Source organism: Phoca vitulina, unplaced genomic scaffold (genome assembly GCF_004348235.1).
Source record: "Phoca vitulina isolate PV1807 unplaced genomic scaffold, GSC_HSeal_1.0 scaffold19, whole genome shotgun sequence".
NCBI lineage: Eukaryota > Metazoa > Chordata > Mammalia > Carnivora > Phocidae > Phoca > Phoca vitulina.
The window spans coordinates 20461758-20479216 of record NW_022589722.1 but is presented as its reverse complement, the minus strand read 5'-3'; the positions used below and the strand labels follow the sequence as shown (position 1 = coordinate 20479216).

Sequence of the window (17459 nt, the reverse complement as noted above, 5' to 3'; positions counted from 1 at the left end):
ACACGAGCTCACAGCTGTGGCACACACGCAGCCATCTGTCCTTGGCTAACGAGCCCCTGCACGGGGCGCCAGGCTCCCAGCCGGGTGATGGGGATATAGCAGCGACCATGGCGGCAGGGACCCTTCCTCCTAGAGCTCCCATCCAGAGAGGTGACAGTGATCATGGAGGAAGGGCTCCTTGACTCCCCTTCCCCTCCCTCCCGTGAGTTTAGCCCCTTCTCCCTTGCATTCTCTCTGCCCCGAGAACGCCTGCCTATTTGAGTTTTCTCAACATTTGTTCTGAGGAAATAAAAGCCTGTACTCGTGGGCCCAGGCTCCCTGCCTCCAGACATTCAGAGGGTCATGGATGAAAGACCTCTTACATTTAAAAAAAAAAAAAAGCAAAATTAGTGGGTTTGGACTTTAAAAAAACAAGAAAACAACTTCTCAAAATGTTCCAGGAAAAAAAAAAAAGATGACTTTTCAGATTGTTTTTTCTCTCAGAAACATTGCAGAGTTGTTTCCCTTACTTTTGGGTTTACAGCAGGGTCAAGGGAGATGGGGAGCTTGCTACCAGGAAGATAAAAGGTATTTTTCCCCACTCAGGAAAAAAAAAAGGCGGAAGAGATCCAAAAATACTGTTTTCCTCAGCCACCTCTGTGGAGAGAACATAAAATTTGTATGACATGTTTTGTGAAGATCCTCACAGTAGAATACTCAGGGGAAGGACCCTTGACCTTGTCCTCCATGGCCTGTCCAGGGAATGATATTGTTCACTGGAAAAATGTTTCCTTGGGGGAGACCAGAATGTCCACTTCCTTTGGCTTTGTCCACCATGGGGGATTCCAAAATGCTCTGACCTCAGGTTCCTTGTGGTGGCTGTTTTCCACAGCAGGGAGTGTAGGAAACAGAAACCGGAAGAGAAGATGATGGGTAGGGTCAGGGGGAGGAAGGACAGGCCTGTCTCCATCCAGAGAGACTCCACAGTTATAACTCAGTTCAGCCCACATAGACCAAGAGGCTGCCTGTGTGCCGGGCACTGAGATCTGGAATGCCAAGGACTCCGGCCCAACCCATAAGGAGCTCAATTCGAGGAGAGTTCTCAGGACCGTGCTAGAATCAACATTCACATCCTTGAGTTTGCTTTTCAGCCTCCCAACCAGAGTGGGTGCTTTAGACAAATAGACCCCTAAAAGCCCCACCTGGAAGGGTCTTCACAGCTGCCCAGACCCCTCAATTTACGGTTGAGGAAAACAAGGGCCCACAGAGGAAACGTGACCTGCCCAAGATCACACAGCAAGTCTATAGCAGAACATAGGCTTGGATTCCAGGTTCCCGTTCCCGGTTTTCACCACAGAGAGCTGTTCAGTGCTCGGTGAGTAATGGAGGACGGTGGCTTGCTAGCAATGTGTCCTTGAACTTACTACTTGTTTGACGCTGAGGTTCCTCATTATGATGAAGATGGTAATAGTACCTGCCTCCAAGAGCTGTTCTGAGATTTGTACGAGATCATCCACACCCAGTACTTGGAACAGTGCCTGGCACCTAATAAGTGCTTAATAACACAGCACACACTGGTATCCTTATCATTATGAGCAGGACTTATTGCAAGGACCTTTCATTTCTCCATCGTAGGAGTTGAGGGCATATCTGTTGATCAGGACTCCAGGCCCATCCCTGACCTCAGGGACTCACGGTCTGGTTGGAGAGACACAGGTAAACAGGAGAGGTCAGCACTGTGGGTAAGCTCTCTGATGGGACAACCAGTGTGAGGACAGCAGGGGTGTAGATGAGCAGCTGGTTAGAAGCTGCTCGGTCAGAGAAGAAGGGCTTAGCTTCGTGTTCCAGGAAGGATGAGAAGGAATTAAGTGAAGAGTGAGCGGAGGGAATGGGCATAGATAAGGACCCGGTCGGAAGAGAGAACCTGGTGAGTCCAGAGCTTGGGAAAAGGGGAAACAAGGCTGTGCATTTGACGGCCGTCGGGTGGATGAACAGGCCCGGACTCCCACAATGGAGGAGGGGAGAGAGTGCCTGCCTAGCCCTCACTCCCCTTCCAGACCTTCCACGGCTGCCCATGCCTGGGGAGATCACCTGCATGGTTGGCCCGTGTGACTTTGGCCAAGTCCCTTCCCATCTTTAGGCCTCAGTTTCCCCATCTGCAAAAAGAGCGGGATGAGCAAATGTGATCTCGCAGGACCCCTCCCAATATAAGCACTTTGCCTCCTTCAGAAGCACGCCGTTCCCTGTGGAATATGTTCCTCTCCAGGCACATGTTCTGCCAGAGCCCCTGAGAACAGGCCTTTCCTCATCCCTCTTCTCTCCAAACCCGGGGTCAACTCCAGCCCATGTCATTTTTTGGTCATAATTGAGCCCCCACCTTCACTGCTTCCGGCATTGTGGAAAGCCTTGACCTTGGGCCAAAGTTCAGGAGGTGGGCCCCATGCCTGGGCAGGAGCCAAGGTGGGAAAGGAGGGGGCGGAGACTGACTCCCCAAAGAAAAGAGCAGAAAAGGTCAGCAAAGGCTCCCTGGCTATTGGTCACATTTCTGTAGCCCAACAAACGTAGGCTGAATTGAACTGAATCCAGAGAGTTGATTAAACTGAACTGCGGGGATCTGGGTGTCTCGGCGGGAGTCATTCCCAGCGAGAGGCGCTGGGCTGGGTGTTTGCTGGGAGAACATCACCATCTAGTGGTCACTTCTGTCCTGAGCCCTGAGCCAGCCCTCCCAGGACGTGTTGCCTGGCTGCCTGGCTACCGGGCAAGGGGTTCCCTCAGGCCTCCTTTCTCTCCCACAGGTGATGGACAGCTCAATGCCCTTGATCGGAGAGCACGTGGAAGAGGACAGACAGCTGATGGCCGACCTCGTTGTCTCCAAAATGAGCCAACTCCTGATACCAGGGGGCACAGTGCCCTCGCCCCTGAGGCCTTGGGTAAGGTTCTCGGGAGCCCAGGAGACTTTGTACCCGTGAGAAATGCTGGGCTGCCTGGGACTGGGGAGCCTCTGGATCCAAAGGAGATAGTCCTAGAATGGAACCAGCCTGGGGAGAAGGGAATGGGGTGTGGCTGGAGGCTGGGCATGCGAGCTTGCACCCCTGCTCCGGACAGGGGAGTTTGGGAGGCTCTGAGACCTTCCTCCTTCCACCATCATAGATAGAAAAACCTTGTCTCGACTGCACTTGCAGGCAGAGATTATTAATGTAAGAAGTCAGTTGTCCCTTCTGTGCCCTCCGTCCTAGGCCCGAGCAGGGCGCAGCGGGTGCGTGTGGGTGTGTGTATGGCCATGTGCATGCACGCGTGGGCGTGTGTGCATGCACGCGTGCCCTTTGCGTGCTCCCAGGGCACCCGTCAATAGGGACTATTGTGTCTTCTGTCTCTCTATCCCCCAACCTCGACAAGCTCCCACATAGCTCCTCCCTTCCACGGCCCTCACCACAGATTACCAGATCGTTCTCCAAAGAATTCACTAGCACTCAGCTTTCTGGAAGAGCAAGTTTCAAAACCTGCTCCCCCCGCCCCCCACAAGAACAAATCTATGATGATAGCTGTCGGAATGATGGTTATACTTGAGGGGGTTGCTGGCTGGGAAGGGCGTGGGGCAGCCTTCTCCACTGGAATGTTCTGGCCTGTCCGGGTGGTGGCTACACAGATGTATACGCATGTAAAAACTCATGACGGTGTACTCTCACCAACTGTGCGCCTTAGGTAATACGTCTTACCTCCGTGATAACAAGATCTAAGTCCTGCCTTCCCACGCAGGAAGCAGAGGGTTTGGCAATCACGACAGGCTTCTTTCCTCTCCTGCTCTAGGCCGCACAGACTAAACCAGCGAAATCCCCCGGGCCGGCCCAGCTGGGGCCTCTGCTTGGACAGCCACAGCCACGGCCGCCCACGCAAGGTAAGAGCCACAGGTCACCAAGGGAAATCAGACAGGGAGGATGCTGAAGTGCCCTGAGGGGTCCATGGGTGGTCTCCAGAAGGCACTCTGGAAAAATCCGTCGTAGTGCTGTGTCCACAGAATCCGTGCACTCGCTCTGTGGGCCGGATGGATGAGACTGTGATGTCTGTCACCCCCTTCAACTCAGGCAGGAAGGACGGGGAGACAGGTGACTGCTGAGCACCTCCACCGTGCCAGGCACCGGGCAAGGGACTCCCCAGTGAAAGCGTCAGTATGTCCTTCTTCCAGAGGTGGCCGCGGCACAAGTAGAAAATGCAGGTTTATACGTGTGGCTTTTCAGATCTTTGAGAAAGTGTCGTGTTTCTTAGCCACTAGTGGTGCCTAATTATGGATTTATGAGCCAAGCAGCCAGAGAGAGAGAGAAAGAAACACGGAACATTGATAAGACTTCGTCGATGGAAATTCTCCCTCAAAAAATATGCCAGCATTGCTGTGTAAATGCTGACACTTAGTAGAGAACGGATAAACTCGTGATGACAGGAGGGAGCCATGGCAATAACTAACTTTCTCACGGAACGTCGCCACCTCTGTGTTGTCCCGCGCAGGCCTGGCGGGGGACACCCGCGCGCCGCCAACTCGCTCAGCTCGCTCGCAGCCAGAACCTTCCAGGTGCGCCCCCTGCTCTAGCACCAGCTTGGAGCTTCCGTGCAGCTCTGCCTCAAGAGGCCCCACCGGGTGGTTTCATGACAGTCTTCTTAAGAATCTCCTTAGAACCTGTCAGAAAGGAAAAGCTTGACTCATGCTGTGGCCTTTCTAGTTGCTTTGATTAAAGTGACATATTCCTTGTTTCTTGGGAAAATCTGGCCTTGGGCATTAAATGGCATCGTCTTCCACGGGTCTCGGATAAAGGGCCCAGTCCATCTTTCTTGTGTCTGCGTCTCTTCTCAGAAAAGCAGAAAGTATTCAAGAAAAGGGAGATTGCATAACTTCCATAACTGTGTGCATGGACATCGGGATTCTTCGTGAGGCAGATAGACGTGTTTTTGAATCCTCCTCCTCATCTCAGTACTCTTAAGTCTTAGGCAGGTCTCGTCGTTTCTCCGAGCCTTGGTCTCCCCAGGGATATAACTGCTGCCCTGGGTAGTTATGGGGAGCTGTCCATGGGCAGCAAGGTGCCCGGCGCGGGGGTATCGCCTAGGAGGTGCTAGCTCAGTTTACTAGGAATAACTATCTATATAACTTCCACTGTTAAAAACTTACACACAATAACATGTGTCTTATTAACAAGTAAAATATCCATGTTGTTCTTAATGATCATTACCGTTAACCATCCTTAGAAATAAAGCAGCCCTACTACCCTCCTGCCTAGAGGTAATTCTATCATTATAAATGTTCAAAAATGATTTATTCATCCCCCTGCCGGGCTCCTGGCTGTGTCTCTGCCCTGCCCTGCCCTCTCCTTTCCCGCTCTGCCCCAGGACTTACTTTTTTAAAACACATTTGAACCGAGCACTTTTTAAAACAGAGAGCTACTGTATTCTGGTTTCCTCTCCGGCCCAGAGTACAGACATGCTTGATAAAGAGATATTATTTTAAGGGACACGGGGCTAAACACACTTTTTAGTGAGTTGAAAAACAATTAATTTAAAACCAATTAAGATAATTAAAGCAAATGCTCGTTGAATTAACATTCAGATTAAAAATAACAAGGTTAATTAAAAAACAATGCTTTCATTGAGTTCCCAAAATAACAGGATCACATTATTAACTTGTTTGTTTGAACTCACCGTAAAAAGTGAAGTTTTCTTTTTATGAACCTCATAATTTTTTAGCACCAATCCTGGTGCTTAGGCAAATACTTTCTATATATAAGTTAATGGGTTTTTGTATGTGCTGAAATTAAAAATACTAAATTGTTTGCTTTGCCAAGACACTGAAAGAAATGAGTGTCTCTTGAGGAAGCCCAGGTGTCTAAGGGATTCGACAAATTGTTAATAAATAAATGAATGAATGAGGATCCAGATTTTTCTAAGATATTATTGGCCCCGGGGTAGGGGAGGAGATGGGAAGACTTGAGATAAAAGTAGAGAACAGAGGTTTTCTTTGACCGGAAGTGGGTTTAAGACACACAAGAGGAAGCCAGCATTTAGAAATCAGGAGCTTTGGCACAAATACCTCGATTTCAAGTTCTCTGGATAGAGCAGAAGCTCTGGAAGCCAGGGGCTCGGGTTCCTCCTCAGCAAGTGTTCCCTGACAGTTCCAGCGGCTCCCTAGGACAGCAGGACTCCACCGTTTGCCTCAGGCCCCGCTCCTCCCTATTGTCACCTTCACAGCAATGTAGTGTCGATCCTTACTTCCTTTAGCTTGCACCTCTTTAGAGAAAGAGTTCTCCGAACTATGTTTTTATCTCAAGGGAAAATTTTTTTTTAATTTAAAGTAGCAGTCTGCTTGGGCTGCCATGATTTTTTGGACACTTGCCTGCTTCATTTATTTCGGCGTTTGGGTTGGAGATCACTGGGCCCTCCGAGCCACCAGGACAGACAGCGACGAGGGCGGTGCACAGCAAATCAAGGCCACGTGCAATCACTTGCTAAATCTTGGCTGCCATTCAGTCCAGCGTCGGAAGTGCTGCCCGGGCTCCCAAGAACGTCCACACTGGGAGGGATGTGGAGGGTCTGCTCCGAGGGCCTCATTTTACAGACAAGAGTCCAGAAACCCCGAGAAAAGTGACTTACTCACTCGTGGCCACAGAGCAAGTTAACGCGAGACTGGAGTTAAGACCTGGGGCTCCTGGTGCTGCCAGACATGCAGGTCGTGCCCTCTGCAAAGGTCCCGGCTGGGATGACGTCGGAGGGCAAAGGTCAGCTGAAGCCTCGGCCCAGCTCCTCTTGCACCTGGCTCAGGGCGGCCACCCCGGGAGGAGAGCACCTTTTCTTCATTTGCACAAAGATGTGAGGACTCAGGGCAGCCCTGCATGGCATCGTTTCGGGGGTTTGTTTTTTGTTTGTTTGTTTTTTAAGGAAAAAAGAGAAAACGAAACAGAGCTTTTGAGTCAAAGAGATGTAGGTTTGAATGTTGGCTCTCCCCCTTATTAAAAGTGACAGCTCGAGCAAGTCGCAGTATATCTGGGACTCAGCTTCTTTGGAAAAATGGGGACATTTGTGGGGATCATGCCTAACCCGCAGCGCGAGGCCAGGCTGCCCAGCCCTAGGCTGGGGGTGTAGTGTGCTCAGTAAGACCCGGGGAGGGCAGATGAGCGGAAGCCGCGTTAGGAAAGGGCCCCGGAGACGGGCCCCAGCCCCTTTGAACTCCCAGTCTCCTCACCTGTCTGAAGTGATCTCAACAAAGCCAGGCGAGGACAACTGTGCTGCAGGCCCCCATCTGTTTGGGCAAAATGCAATTCACAGTCAGCAGCCCCGACACTCGGGCTTCGAGGATGAGGAGAGAGCACCTTGCTTGCCTGGGGCCTTGGAGTTCCACTCAGTCATTTCTGGGCGGCTAAAATGTCCCCAAGTTTATGATGCCCCTTTGCTTGTTGGTGAAGGCCCACATGCTCTGTGCAGTGAGAGGGAGAAGCCAAGACCCCGGGAGCTTCCTGCGGCTACGCCTTCTAGTTGGGAGACCTTGGGGAGGCTCAGTGTGCACCTCTCCGTGATGAGAAGGATGGCATCTTCCCTACCAGCCCCTCTCTAGATCAAATGACATATATGCCTTTGAAAGTTCTTAGAAAAGTGTAAAAAGCTATTGAAAAGTAAGGGATAATCCATTGTTTCAAAAGGAATACATCTTCGGTGTGGAAAACATCAGTGAGCCAAAGGAAGAGAATTAACCCCACCACTTTAGTAATCATGAGCCGTGGCTCGTTACTCAAAGCGCGGAGAGCAGAAGGATCACCTGGGAGCTTGTTAGAGATGCAGAACCCCAGATCCCCCTGGTAGGAGTCTGTGTGGGCCGCCATAACAAAATACCATAGACGGAGTAGCTTCGACAAAAGACATTTATCCTCTCTCTGTCCTGGAGGCTGGAAGTCCAAGGTCAAGGTGCCAACAGGACTGAAATTTCTCCCCATGGCTTGTGGACATCACCTTCTCACTGTGTCTTCATGTGGCCTTTCCCCTGTGTGGCCCCTGGGGTCTCTCTCTCTCTCTCTCCTAAGGACTCCAGTCCTATTGGATTAGGGCCTCACCCTCATGACATCATTTAACAATAATGAGTTCCTTTAGGGCCCTATCTCCAAATGCAGTCACCTTGAGGGTGAGGACTTCTACATATGAAGGGGGGGGTGGGACACAGTTCGGTTCACCACACTCTCCCTCCCGTACCTCCTGTTTCAGAATCTTTATTTTGACAAGATCCCCCAGTGATTCGTGTGCACATTAAAATTAGAGACACGCTGGTTTGAGGGGACAACTTTCCAGTCTTTATGTTTTACATAGCTACGTACGTATGTGCTAAAATGGAATAAACCTGTACGTGCTATTTTGTAAGCTGCCTTTTTGTTCAGCAGTATATATTTAGCACATATTGTCAACAATATTCTGTCATTTACTATGATGCTGCCATATCATATATGATGGCCACAGCATATTCCATTATATGGATGTATCTTAATGTTCCCGATCAGTTCCGCAATTGGGCATTTATATTGTTTTCAGCTTTTCACTGTTATAAAAAACACTGTAATGAACATCCTTGAAGCAATATTTGTGCACAGCCATGTTTATCTTAAGAAAAACTTGAACGTCATCACTTTTCCCCCTCTAGGGGGCCCTCGCCAAACTCCGACTCAGCAGCCGGCGCGATCTGGAAGCCCGTCCCAGCAGAGGCTCTCCCCCCAGGGCCAGCAGCCCCTGAGCCCCCCATCTGGATCTCCGCAACCGCAGAGATCACCAGGCTCTCCGCAGCTGTCCCGGGCATCCAGTGGCAGTTCTCCAAACCAGGCCTCCAAGCCAGGCGCCCCCCTCACCTCCCAGCCCCGGCCCCCCGTTCAAGGCCGGAGCGCCTCCCAACAGGGGGAAGAGTCCAAGAAGCCCGCACCGCCCCACCCTCATCTCAAGTAAGTGCTCTGGGGTTGGGCAGGGTCAAGGGTGGAGTTGGGCTGGGGCAGAGCTGGGCTGACTCAGGACAGGGACTCGGAGACAAAGGGCCTCACCCAGATTTTAAATGGGTAGGAGGCCTAGAGGATGGAACTTGGATGACCGGCAGGGCTCAGGAGGTCAAGAGTATAGGGTAGATCCCACCACCATCCTCCAGATACACACACACCAGTTATCTCTTGCTGCATAACAAACCTCCCTGAAACAGTAGCTTAAGAAAACAGCCATTTTTTTCGTTCAAAATTTTTTGATTCAGCAATTTATGCTGAGTTTGACTCACCTGGGAGATTCTTCGGCTGGTCTCTCCTGTAGAGTTGCCAGATAAGATACAGGATGGCCAGGTGGATTTGCATTTCAGACATGTGATGAATAATTTTGAGTATAAGTATATCCTCAAATATTGCATGGGCTATACTTACACTAAAAAAGTATTTATTTTTCATCTGAAATTCAGATTTAACTGGGTAGCCTGTATTTTTATTACTAAATCTAACAGCCCTACTCTGCTGGGATCGTGATATGGCTGCAGTCATCTGGCATCTTCACTGGGGCTGGATGGTCCAAGAGGCCCTTACATACACATCTGCTGTCAGCTAGGCCTCTCTCTTTCATGGGCCACAACCTCCTTCAGGCTGGGCCCCGCCTCCTCACATGGTAGAATTCCATCCCCAAAGAGCACAGGTAGAAGCTTCAAGGCCTCTTGAGGCCCAGCTTTGAAGGCACACAAGGTCATTTCATCCCACCACATGCTTTTGGTCAAAGCAACTCACAGGGCCAAAGAGACCCTTGGTAGGAGGACCTGCAAAGCCACACTGCGAAAGGCTAGACCCCAGGCATGGTAGGAACTGTGGCCGTCATGCCATGTTTGTAAATGACCCATCACGATACACATACTCGTCCCCTTTCCTCTCAAGCCCATCTCTCGGTTTGAGGTCAGAGAGGTCCCAGATGTGTTTTCTTGGGAAAGCCCCTCCCTTCCTGCAATGCCAAGCACTAATATCGATAAGCATAGTCTCACTCCTAGCATCCCATGTCCACTTACCATGTGCCAAGCACTTCACCTAGTTGGGGGTTTTCTTCAATTCTCACAAGCTTAGGAGTTAGTAACTATTATTATCTGCATTTTACAAATGAGGAGGAGATGAATAACTTGCCAGAGTTCCCACTGTTGGTGAGCGGAAGAGCTAGGATTGAGCACAAGGCATCCAGTCCCTGGATCGGGCTAACCATAATGTGTTTGAATGGTGATCCATTCACATGGCTCAGAGATCTAAAAGATATTAACAATACCAAAGGTACACAGTAAAAAACCTTCCTCCTGCCTCATTCCTGTCCAGTGCCTTCCTGCCCCCCTGCTCCCCAGAGGTGACCGCTCTTGTTAGTTCCTTGTGCGGTCCTCCAGTGTTTCCTTGCACAAATACAAAAATATATGTTGGTTGCCTCCCCCCACTTTTTACAAATGGTAGTACTTACTATCCACCCCATTCTCCTTGCTTTTTACATTTAACGATAAGTCCTGAAGTTCTTCCATCAGTTCACTGAAATTTTCTCCTTTTCACAGCTGTATTATATTCCTTTTTAAAATTTTATTATGTTAGTCATCATACATTACATCATTAGTTTTTGATGTGGTGTTCCATGATCCATTGTTTGTGCATAACACCCAGTGCTCCATGCAGTACGTGCCCTCCTCAATACCCATCACCAGGCTAACCCATCCCCCCACCCCCTCCCCTCTAGAACCCTCAGTTTGTTTCCCATAGTCCATAGTCTCTCATGGTTCTCTGATGTCCCCCCTTCATTTTTCCCTTCCTTCTCCTAATGTCCTCCATGCTATTCCTTATGTTGCACAAATAAGCGAAACCATATGATGATTGTCTTTCTCTGCTGGACTTACTTCACTTATACAGCTGTATTGTATTCCACTGTATAGCTGTACTATAATCTAACTCATCCGCCACAAACAGAAGTGTGGTTTGCTCATGCAGAGAAGGCTGCCGTGAATAACCTTGCACACACACTCTTTCTCACGTGTGCAGGATCAGCTGTGGAGAAGATGCCAGCAAGGGTGTTGTTGGATCCAAGGGGAAAGGCATTGTGAATTTGATAGGTATTAGCAAGAGGTCCTCCGGGCAATATGGTGCTGTGGGTGAAAGCCCAGACTCCAGAGTCAGACCACCTGGTTTCAAATCCCAGCTCTCCCACTTAAAAGCTGGATGACCTCAGAAACATGACTCAACCTCTCTGTGCTTCTACTTCCTCACATGCGAAGTGGGGACAGGAGGACTTACCCCACAGGCTTCTTATGAGGATTAAAATGAGTTTATGCACAGTTAGTGCTTAGAATGCTACTGGCAATTTATAGGTGTATCTGAGACAACCTCTCCCATGTGAAGAGGTGCAGCCCAGCTCATCCCAGGTCAGGAGAGGGCTTTGGAATTTTGGATAGTAAGTACTGACCCTATAGTAATCCAGCTAGAAACACTTAAATCTCCTGATTTACTGCTTTGAAGTATTATGTGGTTCAGTTCAAGTCAGCAGGTGTTTATCAGATCCCCAATCTACACCTAGTCCTGGATAAGGCCCGTGCGGAATAAGCAAGGGGTACAAGATAGTCCCCGTTTGGGAGAGGATTTGGGTTTTATGGTGATGACAAGACTGTGTGGGGCTTTCTTACACTTGTGGCCTTTTGACAGCATCTCTTCCTGTGTCTGTCACCTCCACCAGAGTGCGAGCCCCCTGAGAGCAAGGGGATTCATCTCCACGGCCCTGTCACCTAGCGCTAGGCCGGCTCAAACAGCGGGCGCCCTGAGGATCCCAAGGCGGGTCGGAATCGGTAGTAAAGGCTTCAGGGAAAAGGTGGGGATTGAAGCCCCGAGTGGGAGAGAAGAGGCCCAGGGCTGAGCTGGACCGGCCCGCCCTTTTACCGGTGAGGTGAAGGAGGCCCTAAGCCGTGACGCACTTGCCGAGGCCAGAGGGGGCGACAGCAGAGCGGGGTCCGGAACGCGGGCCTCCTGACTCCCAGACTAGTGCCAGGAAGGGCAGGAGGAGGTGCCACAGCCCGAGGCTGAGACAGACTTCACAGGTGACCTGGAGGCGGGAGACTGGGCCAGCGGCCGGCCGGTAACGCCTGCCCTCTGAGCAGCCCGGCCTGGTGGGCACTCCCGTTACTTGGTGTGAGCCCCAGTTTCTGCACCTAAAAATGGAGGACACCGATAACCACCGTGCAGGTGAAAGACTGTGTGTGATGCATTTCGCATCACGTAAGCGTTGGGATGCCTGGTTTCCGGTCATCACATCCTCGTGATGACTGGGCTCGCCCTGCCGGCTTCCAGGCAAGCCCCCTCGACTGTGTCCCGGGCCCTGTCGCCCCCAACCCCCCTTGCCTTTCTGTTTCAGCAAATCCCAGTCCCTGACGAACAGCCTCAGCACCTCCGACACCTCCCAGCGCGGGACCCCAAGTGAAGACGAGGCCAAGGCCGAAACCATCCGCAACCTGAGGAAGTCCTTTGCCAGCCTGTTTTCCGACTAACCTGGCCCGGGCTGGAGCAGGGGGTGCTCCATTCCACTCTCCCTTCTCCTGCCTCATCTTCCTTCTCAGCCTTGGTTCCCGATGGGAACAGAATGGAGGGCCTGAGAATATACTCTCTAAATGCCTTTGACCCAGGAACTGAGTATCTATCTATACGTGCTCCCCCTCCCTTCACCATGACATTCCAGGGTCATCCAACTCAGTGGTGGGCCTTTGACAGCCCCCGGGTTCCTCAGTTCAGGCCCTAAAGGCATCACATCTCCCTGCCCACCCAGATGCTTGCTCCCCTGCCTCAGATAACCAAGTGAAATGTCTGTGTGTGGCTAGTTTTCACATTTCTTGTTAGTGTTTTGCTTGCCTTCGCGTGAAGGCCCCAAGCCTCCCCTCCATCGGGTGCAGGCACTGGGACCTCAACAACGTTGGAGGCAATAACCTTTCGACAGTGTTTTGCAAACAGGAGAAAAGCCCGGCCAGGGGCACCTACTACCTACCCATGCTAGCTCCATCCAGGCTCGAGATCGCCCCCCAGGCCAGACAGGCTAAGCCCCATCCCATGTGGCCACCGGTGGGATCCTAAGAACCGTGGAAAGAAATCAGATCCTGCGTGACAAGTGGGGCCTTCCAGAACACAACAGAAATGGAGGGGATGTCCTGAAGTGCTGCTCACGCCCGGATTGGACGGCCACGGGCAGACCACGGGTTCTTTGACGAATCATCACTAGCTCCCAGAGGAGGAGGATGCCCTCAACTTCCCAAAGAGGGAGTCAGGTTAGGGCTCCTCCAGCCATTCTGTGTCACCCCACAAGGAACTCTGAATTCCCACCAGGAAGGCTGTCCCCTCCTCCAGGACAGAGGAGGAGCCAGAGAGAGCTCGAGGCACGGGCTGAGAAAGGGCCGTGACAGGGACTTCGAGGCTGGCATGCCACGGACTGCTCCAGCAAGGCAGGGGTAGGTTACTCAGTTATAAAAGGTTCCCATGGTCAAACATGTTTAGGAAACACTGTTTCTATTTCTTGTTTTGAGGTTGGTAGTGCACATTACATGTCCAAGGTCCTCAGGCTTCCTGCGGTAAAGAAATGAGCTTTCACCTTGCTTAACCCAAACTTATTAGACGAAACAAGTTCCCTGCAGAGCTGGCAAATGTCCCGACTCCCTTTCCAAAGCCCGCTCCCTCCATCAGACTGCCTCCCGTGATCAGACAGGGTGCAGGGCTGCCCCGAGTCAGCACGCACCCGGTGCTAGAAACATTGTAGGTGCCAGAACCAGCCTCCTGGGCTCGTTTCGAGCCCAGGACGTTAGAACATAGCCACCACGCTCTCCCCTTGCAGCCATTCTAAGTAGAGGAGAGAAAGCTCCTAGGACAGGGTGTAACACCACGAAGCCCACGTGTTTGGGGAGATCAGGAACACAGAAAACACTCAAGGCAATCATCCCTTCTGCATGGGAGATTAGGATCGGAAAAAGTCAATCTCACTTGGTTCTCAGTAATAAAATGCAACCCAAAACACACAACAGAGTGGTCACAGGCCCGACAAAGTTTCTCAAAGTGTGGGCACAGCCAGCTTCATTTCAGACCAAAGGAGTCCGGATTTCTGGTCGTAAGGCCCAGACCCGTAGGTTGGTCGGTCTCCCCGAGTATTCTGCGCGCATATTGAAGTCAGACCAGCAGCCCTGCGCTGGGCGGGGAGGGAAGGCCACGCTGCGAGAACAGTACTGGTGCGGACGCTTTCCAGCCAGGGACCCGCTCCTTTGCTGAGCAAAACTAGTGGCTTCACAAACTGTGTGGCTGAAATGTTCCCACTTCCCTATAATCCGTCCTAAAACATCTCACATCCAAGCTCCATCTCCCAGATACTCCAGCTACAGGAGCACAGACTTCCTTCATCCGCCAGGCATCCTGATTTCTAGAACCACGCACACGTGATCTGTGACGTAACACAGTAACCAGCACATTGCAGAAATGTTCCCACTGGTCTGCATACGAGCGTCGAGACCCCGAGTGGTCTTGCAGAGAGCACGGATCCCCAGAATGCACTGTTTTCTCACATGGGTAGCACATGCTCCTTCCAAACATTTCACCTTCCATAGCTGTGACATTTTTGAATGGGAAAGGACAAAAAAGAAGCGAGGAAGGGAGTCACTCTGCAGAGGTTCTGAAGGGTTGTTTATTGTTTTTTGCTTTGTTTCAACACAACTTCGACCCAAAGAAAGGCTAGCATTTTCCTTCCAGGCTGACTTGGTGAGGCTGAAACACGGTGAAGAGCCATGTGGTTTGTGCTAAGGTGGGGCACAGTGAATGGGGATTGGAGGATGTCGCCTCGGGGGACACGCCACCAGCACGAGAGAATACCCCGGTCTTCCCCTGTCGCCATGGTAAGCTGGTACCGTAGCTGAGCTAGGTGTAAAGTCAGCTTTCCAGGGACACTGAATACACATATCCTCTCTCTTCCGTTACCCCTGTGTTCTCCTCATCATTACTGCACTCCCTCCGAATGCTCATGCCCGCTGAGGAGGCAGGGAGGACGGGCCTTCACTCCCATGGCAACAAATACCGGAGCGAATCCCTGGAGCAGCCTCCTGACGTTCCCTTTGGAGTTTGCCGGGCAAGGAGCTCGCGGGGAAAGCGAGCTGGTGCGGGTAGCTCGTGGATGAGCTACGTGAGTCAAGCACAGGGCACATTGCTTGGCGCACAGGTGTTCAGGACGTTTTAGGAAACTAGGAAACTAGTAAAATGTACACAAAGTGTGAAGACTGGAGGAAAAGCCTGTCTTTAAAAGAGTCTCAATGCAAGGAAGTCACTTGCCCAGGAACAGAATCAGAGTCTGAAAGGGAATGGGAGCAGATTCAGGGCGCCAGGAGGCATCCCCCGTGGGACACGTGGCCAGGGGGGACAGGTGGCCACAGGGCCACCAGGGCCGGGAGCCAGGGGGACGAGGTGCCAGCGTCAGGACCAGGCAGAAGAGGCTGTGGCGCGCAGAGCAGAGAGCAGGACCACGCGCCGCACACCAGAGCCCCGCAGAGCCCCACAGACGGCCGGGCCCCAGCTGAAGATGTCCCGCAGGTGCTCCGTGTCCCTTTGGAACCTGCCCCTCCCCGCGCCAGGGAGCAGACAGCTCGTGCTTTACTCGGTTTCGCGGAACAGGTCCGTGGCTCGTTCTGCTTTATGTGTTTGGCACCAGTGAAAGCACACAGGTCGGAGTCCGAACTGAAGCCGGTTAAGTCAGGCGGGCGGATGCAAGCAGTGACTGAATCAGATGGGGGACTAGTTCAGGGCCCAAGTGCACTTTCATAGCACGTTTTTCTTTATCCTGGAGAGCATGCCAGCTGATTACTAACTGTACTGACAAGTGTCAAAAGCTGTCCCCGACTCCCACGCAGTCACTGGTAAAATTCAGAGGTTCAGTCTAGTATTTGGACTCTAAGGGAAAGCAGCATTTGGGGTTTGGTTGGAGACGAATTGGAAGTTTGGGCAACAAGCAAGTCAGATCGGTCCATTAACCAAACACAATGCAGAAAGGGCACAGAGGCTCCCTCTGTTTCCGCAGCCAAAATAGATGAGACCAGGACTCTTAGATGCTGGGTTCAGAGCTCTCTCGACCGGCCAGAGGAAGAGGGGAATGGCCAGGACATGATTTCTGCAATCGGGGAGTCATTCCTTTAAGGGAAAACCAATCAAAAACAAAACGTTCCTTCTACAATGCGTATGTGTGAATCCTTTAAATGCCCCTTTGCCTTCCATCGTTTGTGTTCCGATTGGTCCCACTTGTGATTCCCATTTGCAAACTCTCATAGTGTCAGTATCTGCTATCTGTGGTCTTCCTTTGAGTCTAGGGCAGAAGCAAGTTAGCACCTGGCAGCCACCGCCCAGGGAAGGAGAAAGGCAAGTCTTGGCGCCGGCCCGAGCACAGGGAGCAAAGGGAGGAGAGTCCGGCTCCGTCAGAGTAAGAATTGCTGAGATCTGAGGCTAAGCAGCAATCTCAGAATTGGAGCGCCAAGCGAGTGAGAGGTCAAAATTCAACCATTTTTACAGACGGAATCACAAAACCTCATATCGGAAGAAAAGGGTACCTCCCATGATTTGATGTCCAGCCATGCCAAACCATATCTTCCATTTATAAAGAGAAGGAGTGGGGTGGGGTGGCTCCTGGGTGCCTCAGTCGGTGAAGTGTCTGCCTTCAGCTCAGGTCATGATCCCAGGGTCCTGGGACCGAGTCCCGCATTGGGCTCCCTGCTCAGCGGGGAGCCTGCTTCTCCCTCCCCCTCTGCCCCTCCACCTGCTTGTGCTCTGTCTTGGTCTCTCAAATGGATAAATAAAATCTTTAAAAAAGTAAAATAAAACTCACTTTAAAAAGAGAGAGAGAGAAGGGGGAGAGAAAGCACGAGCTCCTGTTAGTAAAATTAACGGTAGGGCAAAATACGGGGCCACAGAAAGTCACGAAGGCTCCGAGCCACTGAAGAACTGAAGTGTTACCGAAACGCTTCCGGTCACGCTACCATCTCGCCTCCGTCCCAATATGAGCAAAGTGATGTCACAAAGTCACGCAGTGCGTTTGCTGCTGCCAAACCATCATCTCACTCCCATGACCCACCAGCAATACGTAGGGCTCCATGGTTTCAGCCGAGTGAAAAGAAGGTAGGATTTTACAAGCTTCTAACTATAAATTTAGCTATTCTAGAGGAAAAGCTTTGAGGCTGGTTTAAGAATTTAGAAAAAACCACTGTTTGAGGACAAATTTAGGCATATGGCACACCGCCAACATCCTCAACTAAGAGATCTGTCACACTGGCCGGGAAGTCCGATGGGGTGTCGGAGGGAGAGGAGCCCCTGCATCCCTGGGACACCAGCACCCTCCGCGGGCCGCTCGAGGACCCTTCAAAAATGACCGCGTTCTGCAAACTCATTGTTTTATAGTATTTGGTGCTTCTGGTCATCACGATGTCCTCCAGACACACACAC

The 17459-nt window shown here is 51.4% G+C and overlaps 1 protein-coding gene across 5 annotated transcripts in view; it reads left to right on the top strand.

Annotated features, from left to right (window-relative positions):
- The window catches only part of SYN3 (synapsin III), a 443568-nt gene extending 429765 nt beyond the window's left edge, over positions 1-13803 (top strand). For all 5 annotated transcript variants that reach the window (XM_032416359.1, XM_032416355.1, XM_032416357.1 and 2 more), the window contains 4 exons: positions 2775-2909; positions 3787-3874; positions 8639-8930; positions 12370-13803. In XM_032416359.1, coding sequence (XP_032272250.1) covers positions 2775-2909; positions 3787-3874; positions 8639-8930; positions 12370-12502 — 648 coding nt within the window. In that variant the 3' untranslated portion in view covers positions 12503-13803. The remainder of the gene's footprint in view (positions 1-2774; positions 2910-3786; positions 3875-8638; positions 8931-12369) is intronic.
- Positions 13804-17459: the final 3656 nt, after the last annotated feature.